Raw genomic sequence first — 19,255 nt, 5'->3', positions numbered from 1 at the left:
GAAAAATACAATCCAAACAAAGCCTAAATTTTCCTCTCTCTCTCTCTCTCTTTTTTTTTTTAATTTTGTTATTTCACCCTGCCATCCATATTTTGATTGATTTGTTAACTTTGGCATGTAATCTCTTTTTTTTTTTATTTTTTAATCTCCAATTTGGTATAAGCATTTTAGACCACCGTATTATTGGGTTGTCGTTTTGGGATTGGGAGAAGAATTTGTAACACATTCATCAATGACGTTGCGCATTTCAATTACAATGCAAATCCAATCCTGACTGCTCCGCTCCACATTTTACAGAAAGCCAATTAAGGTAGCATCACTTGGAGTTGGAGTTCCTATCGAAATTGAAGAAACTTTGAACGCTAGTTAACCTTGGATCATCAGGTTAAAGTTGTATAGGAAAGTGAAGCATAAATTAAGGTAGGAAACCACATTTGGGATTGCAAGTGTTATTATTAGGGTCAATTTCTCACCCCCTGCATGCCCTAGAACTTCTTGTTACATAGTCTGATAGAAATTTGAAGTTAAATCTATAGCAAAAGCTGTTATCAACTGGTAGGTATCAAGTGTTATCTTATCTCAAGATAGCTTTCATATGCTAGCTAGGCAGCTTAGAGGCTTCGAACGAGGATGCCTTCAAAGGTTATGCCTGGACCAAATGCTAAAGCAAGTCCCCATTCTTCACCACCCTCCTTCTGCAACTCTTCCCTCATGTACTCCATCACATACAATATAGTGTTGCTGCTAACATTCCCAAAGTCCATCAGCGTCCTCCTGCTGCATTCCAGCTTTCCAGGCTTCAACTTGAGGGTGCTTTCTAATCGGTTAAGGATAGCCGGTCCGCCAGGGTGGACAGCCCAAAACAAGTCATTGAAGTCTCCCAAACCAGCTTTGGCCATGAGCTTTTTGCAGAATGCCTCAATGTTGTCCTCAATCTTTTGAGGAAGGTCTCTACCAAGCCTGAAATTTATGCCCTCTTCAGAAAGCCGGCCATCAATGACGTTGTTGGTCCCTGGCAAGAATTGCTGAACTGCATAGTTTAATTCCATGAATGGAGATTCTGTTCCAATTATGGGATCAGCCCCAATGATCACTGCAGCGGCTCCATCACCAAAAAGTGCAGCACCAACCAGATCATAAGGGCGCGCCTTGCTTGGAGGACGGAAGCCAAGTATGGTAGTCTCAGAAGTAGCCAGGAGAACTCTGCTTCCTGGATTGTTTTCAGCAATGTCCTTGGCAACCCTGAGACCAGTAACACCCCCATAACAGCCCAGAAAGTACAGCATTACGCGACCAACATCACTCCTTAAGCCAAGTTCAGTAGCAAGGTAAAGATCTCCTCCAGGCAATCTTATCTCACTTGAGGAAACATAAACAACATGGGTGATATCATCAGCAGGCCTTCCCCATTCCTTGATGCAAGCCAAACTTGCTTCCTTTGCCATCTCTACAACTGCTGGATTTGCAATTTCAAGCCTTTGTTTGATGGTTGGTGAGCCTTCAGTTGTTAGTTCAGGGTATTGGTCAAGGATCTCCTTTGACATCACAGTGTATCTGGTCTTCACAGTAGTTGTTTTACCTGGCAGAAACAGAACAAGAAAGTGTTACATATTAGACGCCTTTCACTGTGCAAAAACATGTTACATCTCCGAAAATTCAGTTCAGAAGAAGTTTAATTATTTGACAGTTTGATAAAAGGAGAATTAGGCAATGATAGGGGGAAAAAAAATTTTCCTTACACAGGCGCTCTAGTTTCTCCTTGATGGCCGGGTCCACACATTTTGTGTCACGAACGTAACCCTCCACCAAACAGTCCTGAGGAACGACTTGCCTTGGGAAAGCCTTGCCAATTGAAAGAACTGTAGCTTTCCCAGGAGTTGGGATACGCCTAGAAGTACCGTTCTTGTTGAACTGCGACATGGCTAGTAAAGCAGCAAGAAAGTAGTTTAGACTTCGATGACAACTTGGGCAGTGTTCTATAGACTGAAAGCATATAAATCGACAACCTTTCTGGTTCTTGGAGAAGGGTTGGTGTGAAAGGGCTCCAGCATGAGCAAATTTATAATGCCCAGTTTGCGTTTTGAGTGCATTTTTTCAATTCATGGGCTGAATGTGTGAATTTTCTGGCTCCTTAATTAGATGGCGGACAATCTTTTACTTTCTTTAATTAATTGCTTGCAACCCAATTTCAACTTACCATCTTGATCGTCATAAAGAATTGTATAATTCTTGCATCAACAGGAATAGAGGATATTCCTAAGATAAATAGCAAATTCAAGCACAGGATGAAACCTAGTTTCCCACTACTGTCCCACGTTACTCCTACTGAGATTTGGCAGAATAAGTGGAATCTGAAAAAACATTAGCAAATGATGGTATCAGCTTCCTCTGGCATGAAGCTGGTCATTGGAATTAGTAACAGGTAACACCAATACTGATTAGGCCATTCATCTTCGGTAAACTTAAATCCAACAATAAAGCTACAGCATGTATTAGCATCCAGGAGGTTCGTTGGTGGATAAGAATGAACAAGTTTCACCTATTAAGTGTGTCTAGGAAGACTTAAGAAAACATCAGTCATCTTTAATCCTAAGTCCTTTACTTCCGCTTGTTTGTTAAAATTCTGACCATGCAACTGGAAATCAATTCGAAGCAAGATGACTGGTGCAAAATCTTGAACAAATGGATCGATTAACTTGTTTATTTAATTGAAGTCATGTGCACCTTTTGTCCATTAACAATTTCAGTTTTTTCCCTCGAGGAGCGGTGCATCGAGGCATTTACTTTCGGCAAAGCTCAAATGAGCATCGTTGCATGTTCTATTTATCGGAATTTAATTGAAATGGGTACACACTTTGCCCTCTAACGTTATTTTTTCTCACCTTATCCTTTAAAACCGTTAGTTTTACCACCGTTAGGTTAGTCGAATTGAGTTGAGATTTGGCCTAATCCAGTCAAGACTTAACTTAATTTTATCAAACTCGAACTCGACAAACTCGCAAAATTAACAAGCTAACAACTCAAGCTCTTACTCGACCCAAATTTGAGTCGAATTCGAACTCGAACTCGAGTTTTAAAAAAATAAAAATAATTATTTTATTTTTTAAAAATTAAATAAAATAATAATTTTTCTTAACAAATAATAAAATATTAGGCATATATATAATTTTACCATTAAAATAAAAATAAAAAATATATATATAAATAATCAAGCCGGCTCGCGAGCTAACGACTTGAATGTCTTTGAACTCGTGTTCGAGTTTAAGTTTGACTTTGTCAACTCAAACTCAACTCAAGCTCGTTATTGATTGAACTCGAGTCAAACTTTGATTCAAACGACTCGCGAGCGGTTCGATCATTTGCAATTCTAATTTGACTTTAATGATATGTAATGGTAATGTCAAAAAACTATTTATACCCTTAATAGTTGAATGCAGTGATTCCCCTAACTTATTTTCTTTAATTTATCTATTTGGCACTAAAATTGTTAATTAGGACTATCAATGGGGTTGGGTCAGTCCGAACTCGACTCGTTCAACCCGACAAAAAATCCGATGAGCCCGACCTTTTAGTGAGTCAGTCTAAGTTTAAGCCTAAAAATTAAGCCTGAATTAAATATGAGCCGAGTTTGGGTCTCATTAGACTCAAATCCGATAGAGACCCGATCCTTTAATTACCTATATATATATATAATATTTATATTTTGATATTATGTATAATTATATATTTAAATACATTATTACTAAATATTAAATATATATAAATTACAAAACACAAAAATACATTTGAAGACTCTTCTATGAGCTTTCTTGAGAGTCAATATTAGTAATGCATAATTGCATCTCTAACTTTTTTTATTGGATGAGTAAATTTTTGTGTTGGTACAATATTGGTTGATTTCTTTTTGGTCTAGAAACACAAATCATCAAGTATGTTTGGATTCAAATCACAAGGCTATAAAAAAGTTCCAACTTTTAAAGATGTATTGACATTATGATCACATATTTTATTACTATTTTTTATATATTTTGAATGAATTAAATATAAATATTGTTGAAAATTTTTTGGTTTATATACTTTTTAAAAATTATTATTTATTCATGTTTAGTTTTAATATTGTAGTCTTATAAATGTTAAATTAGTTTTACAACTTAATAGTTATAGTAATTATATTAAGAAAATTAAGGAGTAATAAGTGAGTTTGGGTTAGACCCGAATAAAGCTCATAACCCGAATATTATGTGAATTGAGTATGAGTTTCACATTTATTAACCTGAAACTCATAACTCAAAACCCAAAAATGTTACAAATTAAATGAGCTGAATTTGAGCTTATGTAAGCCCAGCTCATTAGGCCCGATTGACATGTCTATTGTTAATCAATTCCAATATTTTATAACACTCAGGACAAATAATGTCTAAAAAATCAATATCCCGAACATAATAATGAACAAACAATATATTTATAGATATGGTCCTAATTAAATTTCATCCCATAATTATACAATTTTTAGATTGAGAAAAATATCTAGCTAATTTCACGTAATAATGAAAAAATAACAAAATTTGTTATTAAAAAATTAATATGTGAAACTATTAATAAAAGTCTAAAAGTACTCGAATATTGTCAATTTATCTTTGTGAATGTGCATATGGTTGCACTTTTCTTTTAATATCTAGATATTTTCTTTTTATGCGAGTAAACATTTTTCGTTGGTAATACTTAAAAAAGAGAGAAACATAAGTGATTTGGACTTCAAAGTTTCTGGGGTCATTTTTTAATATAGCATGATTAGATGCTATTAAAATTTGTTTCGATTGCTAAATTTTTCTAAACAACTTTTTTGTTGCATCATAGGCACGCTTTTCAATTCCTTTTTTAATTTTTAACCACATTTTTATTCACAAACATCAAATCACAAAAAAATATTACATTACTATTTTTAAAAATTTTCCAAATAATTTTCAATCCAAACAAAACCAATCTATAGAACTTTAATAATGTTTTTATAGCATATTTTTGCACTAATATTTTTTGTTTTTTTCCCCTTATCATGTAAAATAAGCAGGATATTTTTCTTTATCTAAAAATCTGTAATTATGGACATAAAATTTAATAAGACCTATATCCATAAATATACAAGGAAAATTTGCTAATTGATCCCTAAACTTTTATACTAAAACCAATTTCATCCTTCATGATTTTTTTTAAACCAATTTAGTTCTTGAACTATTTTTTTACTTCCAATGTAAGACTTCCGTGGCGGCGCCACAACATTTTACATCTTAGGTATAATTTCAAAAACCTCTCCTGAGGTTTTTCATAATATGACTCAACTCTCCTAAGGTTTTTAAAATCCCACTTACCTACCCTGTCAATTTGATAAGACTAAATGTTTCTATTGAAGGTCATAAATTGACAATATTACCCTTACCCTTAACAGTTATTTAACCAGAAGTCAAAACAAAATAAAATTTTTAAACTAAAAATGTTGATTAAATCTACATCGAGGTCATAGTGGGACAACAAAGAACGTGGATAAATTAAATCTAATCAAAGTCAATTACTTACGAAAATTTTAGTAAGTAATTAACACCTTAAAAAATATCGTGAACAGTTATAAGTATTGGGTTTGGATTTTATCCCACAAACCGTGTTGGATTTGGGTTTTATCCCACCAACCTTTATTTTGCTGGATTTGGATTTTATCCTACCAACCTTTATTTTGTTGGATTGGGATAAAATTTTGTTGGATTTGGATTTTATCCCACCAACTTTTATTTTGTTGGATTTGAATTTTATCCCATCAACCTTTATTTTGTTGGAATTGAATTTTATCCCATTAACCGTTCACTTTGTTGGGATTGAATTTTACCCCACAACTCCTTTTCTTTTCTGGGTTTAAGTTTTCCTATTTATTAAGTTTTTGCTTACTGTTTCAATTGCAGCTGAGTTAGACAGGTGAGTAATTTGGTATCTACGTTTTTGTCTTGAATTTCTGCGAAACTCAGACAAAGAGGGACAAGTTGTAGACACCAAAAATTTTGCTAATTCATTCATTTTTATTTTTTTTCGTTATTTCATTTTTTTTCATTATTGTTGGTATCTTTCAAAAAAAAGGAGAAAATGAGAGAAAATGAATGAAAAGTTGTTTCCACAAAATCATTTTTTGTTTGGTTGGTTTTGTAGGAAAAAGCTGAAAAAGAAAAAAAATAGAAAAATAAATCAAAATCAGATTTTGTTAAAAAAAAAACAACTTAGGAACGAGTAAAAAACCAGCTGGTACAAAAACCAGCAACAAGCCAGTACTGAAAATTGTAGCAGCATCTTTGCACCCCATTCCATTCATTTTTCTTGTTTTTCTTTCCCCAAACCTTTTGCCACCTGCCCTTCATCTCAAACATTAAGAAAGTTCCAGAATTAAGAGCCATCTAGTGGCTCAAAGATTGCCAAGAAAGTGCGGCAAAATCTGCACCATTGATCTTAGGTTTTGGGATAAGTTTTGTTCCATATAAAAGCATAAAAAAGCAGCCTTAGGGAAGGAACAGGAGAGAGGAGAGGGCGAAAAAAGAAAAAGAGAAGAAAACAGAGGGAGAAAAAGGAAGAAAAAGAGCAGAAAAAATTTGTGTAAAAACCCTGAGTCAGGGCTGACCTTCAGGCCTAATTTTTGCTCAAAATCCAATCTAGATTTTAGTTATTTAGCTGATTTTTTTCTTTCTGCACCATATTCGTTCATCAATGAACAACTTTTGTTCAGACAATTCCTTGAAAAAACGCCAACATAGCCTTGAAATTCAAGCCTAAAGTCCGGGTCTTCACAGCTCTTCACCAAAATCTGCAATTTGGGTTTTCATACTTGGTGGAGCTTGCTCAGCTTCCTGCGGATTTCCATCACAATTTCGACTCCATAAGGTGGTGAAGGTAACTCTTAGTCCTCTTCTTGCTCATTCCAATTCATGTACAAGATTGAATCTACGGAACCAAAGCTTTTGGATGACTGCTTCATTCCCTTTCTGCTCTTCTTTGTTTTCTTCTACGGTTTCATCTTGCATTTCTTGTTTTGTTTTTCTTTCTTTTCTTATGTTGTTGGTTTCCTTAGATGTCTAATTATGAAAACAAAATCCACGGGTCATAAGGTCTTGTAGGTTTAGGAAATTAGCTGCGAGTGACTCTGGGTAATAAGCTTTCAAGATTGCAGCAAAAGCTCTTCTTTGAAGCTTGCGTGAGAAAAAACTGACAAATTGTAGTTTGACCCCTCAATTTTTATGTAATTCTATTGTAACCCAAAATCTGGAAAAATTCAGTCAATTTTTCCCCTTTTAAACTTTAATCTTCTCTTGCATGTTTTAAGTGGTTTTTTGGGTAGATTAATTCTGGGATTTAATGCATAATTAAGGCTTAGCATTTTTTTTTGTAGATTTATTACCTTGTTGGATTTTAATAAAATAGGTTAGTTTGTGTTAAGGGTTATTTTTGTTTGGATTTAGGGAATGGGTTGTTGGTTTATTTTGATTGGATTCTGACTTGGGTTTGAGAGTTGCATTTTGGTTGGGTTAGTTTGGACAAGAATGATGGTCTAGCCTGCATTTCTTTATTGGACTTTCCCTGAGCTTAGGAGGCTTTGGCCCAGATAAGAAATAAGGAATGACCCAAGTGGCCTTCATCTTGCAAGACCAAAAATGAAATTTGCATGTCTGGTCCCTGTATTTTGAGTAATTTCATTGTGGCCCCAAAATATTTTATTTTCTTTCAATTAGATCTCTAATTTAATTGTAATTTGGTTTCTGAACTTTAATTTTTATTTTGACCCCTAATTTTCTTAATGTTTTTGCACTTAGGTCCCTGACATCTTTGATTTCTTAAATATAAGTTGATTCTCTTTTTTAATTGTTAATTATGCTTCATTTAAATGCTTTTATCAGTAGATTTCATGATTATTTCCATTTCTTTATGATTAAATTGGTGCCTTGACTATTTTGTCGATTTTGGAATATAAATAGGACCAATTACACTCCATTTAACCATAATTTCAAGGGAGATACTTTTTTGTATTATTTTAAATCCTCTTATGTGCTCCTATGTGTCTTTTATGTGTAATTGCATGTTTTGAGTGTTTTTTTCTTTTATTTAATTATTTTATTCATTTTAAGTTTTATTTATTTTATTTATTTTTATTTAATTTTGATGATTATTTGAGAGATATTTAAATACCAAGTTGTAATAGATAGATGTTCAAGACAAGTTGTAATAAATGTCTCAAATTAAAACCTATCTAGACCCGATCTAGATATTATCCATTTATAAATCCATTTATTCGGATCCGATCTAGACCCGTTTATGCTAATTTAAAAACTGATCGAATACGGATTGCATTTTCCGTGATTTTTCATGGAAAAATTACTGTAGCGATTTGATGTATGTGAGGGAAAAAGGTAATAGGGAAATGTGATCACGGAAAACGACGTAATTTTTTTACGGAAACCGGCAATCCAAACAAGGCCAGTTTCGACTCAAATTTGACTCAAACATGTTTGAATAAGTAATTATTTTGATTATGTATTTGAGTATTTAATATTTGTTTGGATTTTTTTAGAAATTGTAATTTGTAGGGATTAGAATAATTACCTAAAGTAATTTGTGATTTTTAATTGAAATTTATGGTGTGCAATTAATATTTGTTTAGAAGATATTTTCTTCATTTTTTTGCCTAAAATTTTTGGCCGGAGATACCCAACTTGTATTCAGATCCAATCGAACCTGAATTCGGAAGAATAAGTTCAAGACTCGTCGGGTATTCAGGTCAAATTCAATACAAGTATAGCTAAGCCATCCGGCTCAACCCCAATCCGTTGACATTACACCTTCGCTTCCGCAAGGCTGATGCCACCGCCCTCTCTTCTGCAGTCATGAACCACCGCAAACGCCACCATTGTCGCTTCCTCTCGTTCTCCCCGATCGGTACCAGCATAAAACTCCTACAAATTGTCAAATCACATCCTGCCACAGCGCATATTTCGAGGTCCGTCCACGGCAACTGGCTAGCCCGCACCTATTCCCTCCCTACGAATTTCGCAACGGCAAACAACGTCATTATGCAAGGCAATTTTGGTGAAGGTGTGTGCATTGACAAGAGAACCCTTCTTATTGTCAAAGTCGTCGGTGGTGCAAGTGACTATATATTCTGAATCTTTCACGCAATGTGGTGGTCGATGCCGTCTCCAGACGGGATACCATTCCCCACTTGCTGCTCTGAAAGCGATCATGAGATGATGGTTTTGGCCCTTTCGGTCGCTACTCTTATTCTTTTTTTTTTTTTTTTGTCAAAAACTCGCTACCCTTATTCCTTCCTTAAAAATCTTCAAATAGAGAGTCAAAATCTAATTAGCAGATTAACATATCCCCACTTCACTTGATCGAACATAATGAATTTCACGAGCTGCAAATGTTATTTATGTCCCATTTATATAGTAATTCCATGAACAAAAACTTAAGATGTCAAACTATAACATAAATTAAGAACATTCAACAAACCTTTACTATGGTGATAATTAGTACGGGAGCAGGATCAAGGACAACAAGTATGAACTCTTACAGCCACCAGCAACCAAATTAGCAACTGGCTAACTCTCACGAATGGAAGTTACAAAATTATTGAGGCAGTTTATTTTGTGTATTTATTAGTGCGGCGCCAGTTAATTTTGTGTATTTATTGAGGCATTATTGGTAGGGATGGATCGCTTAACGAGTCTGGGAGATTGGCAGTGATGGGGAGTGTGGTTGTGACTATTTTTGGCTGTACATGTATACGATGGGTAGGAATGTGACCCGACAAGACAAATTTACTCCTGTTTGGTTGTGCGAAAGATGTAAAATGCAGCGATGCCGCCGCAAAAGTTTATATTGGAACTCAAAACATGGTTCGAGAACTTAATTGATTAAAAAAAAATTTTGAAAGACGAAATTGGTTTTAGTGTAAAAATTTCAGAATCAAATTGGCAAATTTCCCAATATACAATCTTTTTTATTATTATGTTAGGGATAATAATAATTTTAAATATTATATGTCTTGAAAGTAATTTTAAAGACAAACAGATAAATTAAGAGAAAAATGATATTAGAGTGAAAAGTGCAAAACGCGTTATACCTTAAGGAGATATATTGGAGTTAACCTCAAGGGATGTAAATGTCATTTTGACAGTTTTGTTAAAAAATGTTAGAGTTGACTAATGGTTTTGGAGATAAAGTGAAAAGATATAACGTTAGGGGGTAAAGTGTAAAATTGGTTAAACCTTAAGCAGAGCTTTTCTAATTAATCCAAAAAATAATGGTATTTAGAGGTCGATACAACTGATAATACATTTTTTTCCCATTTCAATCTCAGTTAGGAATAATTCAGCATAAATTATTTAAACTGACAAATTACTTCCTTCAACAAGAAAATACAACTTATTAATTATGTGATACACATGTTAATCACTAAGCAAGATTAGTATACTACTTATTTAGTGGCCTTCTGTAAAGAGAGACATTTGTCAAACTGCTAGTGCTTGAATTTACGTCTGACAAATGTATTACGTAATTGGAAAAGAACTCAGCTAGTTTTTCTTTCATTGTACTATATTTATGCTAACACAGACCATGAACTGTTCCTTATCAACTTCTTTGTCATATTATTCTGAACTGTTTAGCCTCTTGGCTCTTCAAATACCAGCACTGGCTAGCCCTTATTGTTAATTGGTCATAAAACCATGGGTTCCGCGTCAAATATCAGGCTTCCGGTCATAAATTTAACGGAGGAAATCCTACGATCTGGAAAAGATTCTTGGACTGAAGCGCGAAACACAGTCACACGGGCATTTGAAGAGTATGGCTGTTTCATAGCTGTTCATGATAAGTATCCTTCAGAGGTTAGTGATTCCATATTCTCTGAGCTGCAAGATTTGTTTAACCTCCCGTTGGAGATTAAAGTCCAAAACACTTCTCAAACTCCCCTCTTTGGTTATTATGGGCCAAATCCCTACCTGCCCCTCTACGAAAGCACGAGCATTGAAGATGCAATAAATCTCGAAGCAGTCCAGAAGTTCACAAATCAGATGTGGCCCTCCAAAAATAACCATTTCTGGTAAACCTGTTTCCATTAATATGCAATTCTTCTTATCGTTTATTGCTACTATGCATTATTCATATCCGAAGTGCTTACATTTTTTTTCTTTTTTTTGAATATCCTGTTTCCATGACTAGTGAACTGTTGCACTGCTATGCAAATCAAGTAGCAGAATTAGATAAAATGGTGAGCAAATTGGTGTTTGAAAGTTATGATGTGGAGAAGTACCACGAATCTCATGTGGGATCAGTGACTTATTTTCTTAGATTCACAAAGTACAGAGTACCCGAACAGAATGAGACGAAACTCGGTGCTACTCCTCATACTGACAAGAACTTCATAACCATACTTCAACAGAATGAAGTTGATGGTTTAGAAGTTCAGTTGAAGAATGGAAGCTGGATTCCTGTTGACTTTCCTCCTTCCTCCGTAGTAATCATGGCTGGAGATGCATTCTCGGTGAGATATTTTCTTTTTTTCACTAAATCTGCAAGCCTGAATCATATTAAACTTAGTTAGAACATTGCAATCTGGTTCAATTAGAAAACTGGATTCAATAATGGCTTCGCCATACATTATCTAAGTTGGAAAAAAGCCGCACAGATGTTTTCTACCTAAATCATCTAGAATGTTGGCATGGCATTTGTGCCATTAACTTTCGGTATTTTTGTTGTAAATACTGACATCTCTAGTGGATATTAATACATTGATTGTATACATTTTTGAAATGCAGGCGTGGAGCAACGGCAGAGTGCATCCCCCATTTCATAGAGTAACTATGAAGGGAAAAGGAAGAGGAAGGTATTCGATTGCACAATTTTCCTATTGCAAGAAATTGGTAGAGGCACCAACAGAGCTGGTTGACGATGAACACCCCTTATTATATAAGCCATTCGACAGTCTTGGTTTTCTACGATTCACAAGCACAGATGAGGGTCGGAAAACCCAAAATCCACTGAAGGCCTATTGTGGCATCTAAAACACGATTTTTAATGATCGTAAGACTGCATTCCTTTTGTGCAATAATGAGCTGTCATTTCTCATCCATTCGAAACCGTTGTGTAGACATGTTTGTCGAGATGAATGAAAAGCTTTTGTCTTCTGTTCCGTCGATGTATATACTTCTCCCCTTTTGTGCCCACTTTTTCTAGAAGATGTTATGGAGTAGCTTTCTAGAAGATGTTATGGATTATTCTATGAAATAATTTATTGTACTGCACTATCTGTTTTCTGCCGAGAAATAATAAATAAATCAATTTTCTTTCTGGCAAAAGAAAGAAATTCAATGTTTATTGGTAGGGTGCAAGAAACTGATTACAGCCTGAACAGGGCCTAAATTACAAGCAAGAGCCTCACTTATGCGCTCTTCCCTGTACAATTCAACCTACCTCTCCATCTAAAAATGTTGGACTCAAATTCTCATTTTACAATAAAAAATTATGATGAGTTATTTATACTTTGATATGAGTTACGAAAGTGCATTGAAGACATTGATCGAATTAAATTAGGCAAAAAATCTGAATGGCTCTCAAAATATATAGTTGATCAACCTTTAACCTCCAATTATTAAGTACATACACATATCCCCCAAACTTGTAAAATGGGTATATTTTTACACTTTTGGCTAGAGATAATGTCAGAAACCTCTCCCAAGGTTTGTAGTAATATCACTCGACACTTTTGAAAATTTTAAAATATCACTTAACTCTTATATCAGTGGGACGAGACTATCAATCACCATCATAGGATACAAAATTAATAAAATTCTCTTCACTACTTTAACAATAGTTAGGCAAAACATTATAGAAGAGAAAATTTTTAGGTAAAACATGTAAATCTTATATTATAGTCAACTTAGTAGAAAGTTCAATATAAGACAATACAAAATGGTGGAATTCGGAGAAAAATATATCTCTCTCCTATTAAGTGATTATTTTAAGAATTTTTAATAATACGAGGGTGAGATTATTACAAAGGCATAGTTTTATGGGAGGTTAGTGATTTTTTAAAACTTTAGAGATCCTAAATGATATTAACATAAACTTTAAGAGAGGTTTTTAAAATTATCTCTAGCCAAAAGGGTAAGGATATACAATTTTACAAGTTTGAAGGGGCAAAGGTATGTAGTTAATAGTTGAAGGGTTAAAAGTTGACCAACTTAATATTTGAAGGCCATCCAATTTTTTTACCCAATTAAATTATATTTACAAATCAAATAGATATGGATTAATATATAATGCTCAGACTTTTAACTCCTTTTATTCATAGAATAATTTATGTTTTTATAAAATAAAATTTTAGTTGATTAAATGAGTGTTATTTTAAATTGTAAGCACACTCGACAGATTAATAAATTTATTAATTTATTGATTAATTAATGCCTCTTTAAATTAATCAAATTTGTATGGTTCCAAGATTATTAATTTATAAAAATTTTACTGTACATCTGAATTCGCTGGTGCTTGTATTTTAAGTTTACAACATAAAAATCATCAGCTTTGAATCATATATTACAGAGTAGGAAGTATGTTGAAGTACGTGCTAAAAATCGTACTTTTTTCTATTATAAGTGCAATATTTTAGTTTGAAGACATATATTTTAATAATTTAAAGAGAATATAGGACGCATTTAGGATATGTTAACTTAATTATGTAGAGAGAGAGAGAGAGAGAGAAAGAGTTCAAAACAAAAGAAAGATAATAATTGTTGTGCCACGATTTTTTTTCCTTTGTTTTAAGTTGTTTTTTTTTTTTTTTTTTTTTTTTTTTTGTCGACATTGGGGTGTCCGGGTCAAGACCCGAAGGCGGCCCGACTAATCCCAGCGGCCCGAGAGGAGAGGCCCCATCCCCTCAAGCACGGTAACCCTGCACGACTCGAACCCCTGGCAAGCGCTCCTAAGGAGGCGTGCGCTGCCAGACGAGCTGCCCAGGAGGGGCTCCTTTGTTTTAAGTATGGAAAGGGAGGATAGAATAATATGCATTTGTACTATTTATAAGTACGTTACATCCAAGAATTACTAGAAGGCCTTATTTATGGAGGTCCACGGACCCCTGTCTTGGAATAGGCTAATCTCTTCTCCTCCAATATATATTAGCATCCACGAGGATCATTAGTGGGAAAGAAGTGAAGGAGTTTTACCTATTAAGTGTGTCTAGGAAGACTTAAGAAAACATCAGTCATCTTTAATCGTAAATCAATTACTTCCACTTCTTTGTTAAAATCTGACCATGCAACTGGAAATCAATTCGGAATAAGACGAATGACGCAAAATCTTGAACAAATGGATTGATTAACTCGTTTATTTAATTGAAGTCGTGCACCTTTTGTCCATTAACAGTTTCTTCCTCTTTTTTTTTCCCTTTTCCCTGAGGCGTGGTGCGCGTGCTCAAGGCATTTGCTTTCGGCAAAGCTCAAATGAGCATCATGCATTTTCTATTTCTCGGAAAAAATATATAATTGTGTTTGGATAGTAAATTATTTGAGATAATTTTTTGAAAAGAATATTATAGTACTGTTTTAATGTGATATATATGAGATAAAAAGGTGATTAAAAAATATATTAATAAATAAATTTTGACAAATAATCTACCACCCAAACAAAAGTATTTGGAGGTTGACATAACTGATCTTCAAATCTTTGAATCCAAGCTCACAACAGCATGAAAATACCAGTGCTGGCTAGCCCTTATTGGTTAATTGGTCAGAGCTATAATTGATCTACGGGGAATTCAATACAAGGAAAGAGGCTACAGAATGCCATGGGTTCCGTGTCAAATATCTCAATGGCCCGGCCCCTTGACCTCCCTCTATCAATCTGACAAAACTAAGGCCTTGTTTGGATTGCTTGTTTCCGTCGGAAAATATTGTCGTTTTCCGTGATCACATTTCCCTATCACATTTTTTTCTTACATATATCAAATCGCTATAATAATTTTTTCATAAAAAATGACGGAAAATGCAATCCAAACTCAACCTAAGTATTTCTATCAAACGTCATAAATTGATGACATTATCCTTACACTTAATAGTTACTAGTTGGCCAGGGCTTCGCGCAGATTTTCAGGGATTGAGTTTTCAGGAATTTTCAGGGATGTTCTTATAATTATTTCTATTTTTACATTCATACATGAGATATATTTATATATGGCCTTTGGTAAGTATTCTCAGTAGGCCATCAAAAGTTAGCAAGAGCTAATTAGCCTCGACAAAAGGATTCTTCTAGCTGTTAGAAATACAGTGGATGGAGATGAGGCTTTTAAGTTTCACAAAAGCAGCATAAAGTGCATACTATACACATTAGCTAGGCAAAACCGCAAAAGTTGATCCCTACAATGTGATCGTGATGGTCGGAAGTTGATTTAGTTTGTCTTTGGTCACCTGGCCGGGGTGTTGTTGCGTGCAGGTGGGTTCTTGTTGATTTGCTGGAACTGGCAATAGTGCTCCTTCAGTTGGTAGGCATGCTGTTATGTTATACATTGTTACTATATTACTCCCTCCCTTTTTTTATAACTGACGTTTAAGGTTTTGCACACCAATTAAGAAAAGTTTTTCATTGTTTAAATCTATACACTACTTTCCTTTTGTACCCTCATTAATTGTCCAATTCACCCATGTTTTCTCTCACTAGAGTACTAAATGGTGCTGTTTTACTAGGCCAAAAGCAATGCAAACTAACTAGGAGTAGTAATTAAGAACCCTGTATTGGAAAAAAGAGATAAAAGGGTAAAATTGTGAAAAAATAATTAATGCTGCATGGGGATAGTAAAACGACAGATAAAAGTACTTAAGAACAAATTTCTTAAACGTCAGTTATAAAAAAAGGGATGAAGTATTTCCGAGAGGATGAGTAAATTTCCTCACTTGGAGGCGGTAGATTTCTTTTCCAAGTCTTTTGCTGACATTAAGCACATCTGGTGGTTGTTGATTCCGTGACAGATTTTATTTGGACAATTGATTGAAGTTATAAAATTGATTGGGAAAATTTTTTACTGTAACAAAATATTACCTTTTGTGCCATCAGTAGTATATCATCTGCACTAATCCGTAGTATTTGATAGGCAAAATTTGTACCTAAAGATATATATGATATCATCTGCACTAATCTGTTGTATTTGATAGGCTAAAGCTATATATGAATGTTCTTGATAGGCAAAATTGGTACCTAAAGATATATATGATATCATCTGCACTAATCTGTAGTATTTGAAGGCAAAATTGAGACCTAAAGATATATATATATGAATGAATGTTCTTGATGGTCCTAATGAAAAGGGAAAGTTGATGAAATGTAGCATACAAAACCACGCAGTAGGAAGCCACTGCATAGGAAAAAGCGCAGCACGCCGTTTGCTCTTTGAAGACAATTCAAGAAGCTGGGCGATCAGACAAAAAAGCCAACCTTGGCTTTGATAACCAATTAGTCACTCGGGGGCAAAATTGGTACCTAAGGATATAATGGTCAATGGTCAGTATACGGTCCACAAACAAATTCTAGCCACAAATGTCTCCAATGGCACCGCTTTACTCTTTGGAAATCACTGCAAAATGACCAAAAAGCCCACACACTCAAGGTGCCAATGAGGGGCCAAATTCACCGTTCATTTCCTCGTTCGCTCTTTTATACTCTTAGGATTTAACCCAAAGTCAAAACAAAATAAAATTTTTAAACTAAAAATGTAGATTAAAAAAATAAACCGCTATCTAATAATTGTCCATATTTTTCTATATCGAGATCATAGTGGAACAACAAAAGACGTGGATAAATTAAATTTAATCAAATTCAATTACTTACAAAAATTTTAGTAAGTAATTAACACCTTGAAAAATATCGTGGATAGTTATAAGGAGTCAAGAAAATTTTTAGGAGATATATTTTAATACATGATGTAGTTTAAGTTGTGCTGAAAACTAAAATAATCTCCTAATGTGCATAGTTTGTAATATAAATCCTACTTCTAGAAAAAAAAACTTTCTAAATAAGTCAGAATTTAAAAATAATCAAAAAAATGATCTAATGACCAAATATATATTTAGGAATATCCTTTATTTTGTTGAACATCATGCATTATATTATATAATAGTTGTTGTATATCTATAAAATTACTCATTATTGCATTTTTAACCTCTCATATTTTCCTTTTTTATTTGTTAACCATATTTTTTTTTATTGTTCGTGTAAGCTTCATAAGTAGGATAACATAAGGGTAGTATTGGAATAAAAGTTTTGTCTTTCTTGTATTTTGTCCAAAGGGGTTAAAATGTAACAAAAAATGTCAATCCAAGAGAGATATATGAGATTGTAAAAACTTAAGGGACGTTGTGTGATATTATGCAAAACATTAGGAGAGATTTCTAAAATTATCCCTACATCTTATGAACAATCAGGCAAGGGTAAATTTGTCATATTGGGGAAATATGATGATATTTTTCCGAATATGGATATAGATATAATTTCATTTACTCGGATTCGATCTGGACCCGTTTATGCTAATCTAAAAATTGATCGAATATGGAATATTAAGTTTCGACTCAAATTTGACTCAAACGTGTTTGAATAAGTAATTATTTTGATTATGTATTTGAGTATTTAATATTTGTTTGGATTTTTTTAGAAATTGTAATTTGTAGGCATTAGAATAATTAACTAAAGTAGTTTGTGATTTTTAATTGGAATTTGTGGTGTGCAATTAATATTTGTTTAGAAAAATATTTTCTTCATTTATTTGCCTAAAATTTTTGGCCCGAGATATCCAACTTGTATTCAGACCCAATCAAACCCGGGCTCCATTTGGAGCCTAAGTTTTTTGGAAGTTTGTTTAAACTTTACTGTAGTGCACTGTAGAAGTTTTTGAAAAATTTTTTTAAGATAAAAAACTTTTTATTCCTTTTCTTTTTTTTTCTTTCTTTTTCTTTTTCTTTCTTTCCTTTTTCTTTTCTTTCCTCTCTTCTTCTTCTTTTTCTTCCTTCCCCCCTCCCCCTTCCCTCCCATGTCACCTCTATCTCAAACATTGAAGAACCAGTAGATGGTCCAAAATTTTTTTTCTTTCTTTCCTTTTTCTTTTCTTTCCTCTCTTCTTCTTCTTCCTTTCCCTTTCCCCCCGCCACCTCAGCCTCTAGCGTTGAAGAACCAGCAGTGGCCTTACCCAAAATTTTTTTTCTTTTTCTCTTCCCCTCTTCTCCCTCTACTTCCTCTCACCCTCCCTCTCTCCCTCCCGAAGGCAGAGAACTAGCAGCCATTATTTTTTCTTTTATTTTTATTTTTTTGCTTTTTCTCTCCCACTTTCCTCCTCTTTCCTACTCTCCTCCCCTTCCCCATTCCACTTTGTCCAATGTGGTTGCGTGACCAGATCGCAGATGCGGTTTGGCGACCAGATCGTAGCTAGAGGAAGGGGGAGGGTGGCCAGGGAGGGGAGGGGGAGGAGAGGGGAAGAGGGGAGGGAAGGAGAGGGAGAGGGAGAGAACAAAAAAAAAAAGAAAAGAGAGAGGTTGCAGATCGGTTAAAGGGAGAGGGGGAGGGGGAGAGGGAGAAGGAGAAAAAAAAAAAGAGGGGTTGCAGATCGATCAAAGGGAGAGGGGGAGGGGGAGAGGGAGAAAGGAAAAAAAAAAAAAAGGACGGCCTGCACCGGAAGCAGCGGCTGAGGTGGTGACCGGCGATGAAGGTGTGATGGATCCGGGTGGGGGAGAAAGAAGAAGAAAAGAGAAAGTTTTTTGTGTATTAGATCTTTTGAAGTGTGTAGGTTAAAAAACCTAATAAGTTTTTTGAGTTCTGTAGCTAAAGTTGTTAAAAAATTAGTAACTAAAAAACTTGATAAAAAACTCTGGTTCCAAATAGGCCCCTAGGTTTGAAAGATTAAGTTCAAGAGTCTTCGGGTATTCGGGTCAAATTCCATACAAGTATAGCTAAGCATCCGGCCCAAACCCAATCCGTTGATAATTACATCTTCGCTTCCGCAAGGCTAATGAACTACCGCAAACGCCACCATTGTCGCTTTCTCTCGTTCTCCCCGATCGGTACCAGCATAAAACTCCTACAAATTGTCAAATCACATCCTACCACAGCGCATATTTCGAGGTCCGTCCCCAGCAACTGGCTAGCCCGCACCTAATTCCCTCCCTACGAATTTCGCAACGGCAAGCAACGTCATTATGCA

The 19,255-nt window shown here is 34.6% G+C and overlaps 2 protein-coding genes and 1 long non-coding RNA gene across 3 annotated transcripts; 2 read left to right on the top strand and 1 right to left on the bottom strand.

Annotated features, from left to right (window-relative positions):
• Positions 1–439: 439 nt before the first annotated feature.
• On the bottom strand, positions 440–1,650 carry LOC140037236 (type III polyketide synthase A-like). The gene has a single exon (XM_072081422.1). The coding sequence runs from the start codon at positions 1,542–1,544 to the stop codon at positions 612–614; it is 933 nt and encodes a 310-aa protein (XP_071937523.1). The 5' UTR covers positions 1,545–1,650; the 3' UTR covers positions 440–611.
• Positions 1,651–6,345: 4,695 nt separating this feature from the next.
• Positions 6,346–9,397, top strand: LOC140036901 (uncharacterized). Its single transcript, XR_011840475.1, has 2 exons — positions 6,346–6,921; positions 8,746–9,397. It is a non-coding gene; the product is annotated as an uncharacterized lncRNA (long non-coding RNA).
• Positions 9,398–10,645: 1,248 nt separating this feature from the next.
• On the top strand, positions 10,646–12,323 carry LOC140036900 (probable 2-oxoglutarate-dependent dioxygenase AOP1). The gene is made up of 3 exons (XM_072080002.1): positions 10,646–11,122; positions 11,242–11,563; positions 11,838–12,323. Exons 1-3 carry the CDS (start codon positions 10,749–10,751, stop codon positions 12,081–12,083), a joined length of 942 nt encoding a protein of 313 aa, XP_071936103.1. The 5' UTR covers positions 10,646–10,748; the 3' UTR covers positions 12,084–12,323.
• The last annotated feature ends 6,932 nt before the right edge of the window (positions 12,324–19,255 follow it).

The sequence above is a fragment of the Coffea arabica genome, chromosome 2e, assembly GCF_036785885.1.
Source record: "Coffea arabica cultivar ET-39 chromosome 2e, Coffea Arabica ET-39 HiFi, whole genome shotgun sequence".
Classification (NCBI taxonomy): Eukaryota; Viridiplantae; Streptophyta; class Magnoliopsida; order Gentianales; family Rubiaceae; genus Coffea; species Coffea arabica.
This window is presented reverse-complemented; position numbering and strand designations above follow the sequence as displayed.

Bases quoted from the DNA above. Each gene is read 5' to 3' on its own strand.
- LOC140037236 (XM_072081422.1), bottom strand. From the start codon at position 1,544: ATGTCAAAGGAGATCCTTGACCAATACCCTGAACTAACAACTGAAGGC.
- LOC140036900 (XM_072080002.1), top strand. From the start codon at position 10,749: ATGGGTTCCGCGTCAAATATCAGGCTTCCGGTCATAAATTTAACGGAG. The intron at 11,123-11,241 runs GTAAACCTGTTT...TTCCATGACTAG, and splicing joins TCCAAAAATAACCATTTCTG to TGAACTGTTGCACTGCTATG. The intron at 11,564-11,837 runs GTGAGATATTTT...TTTGAAATGCAG, and splicing joins TGGCTGGAGATGCATTCTCG to GCGTGGAGCAACGGCAGAGT.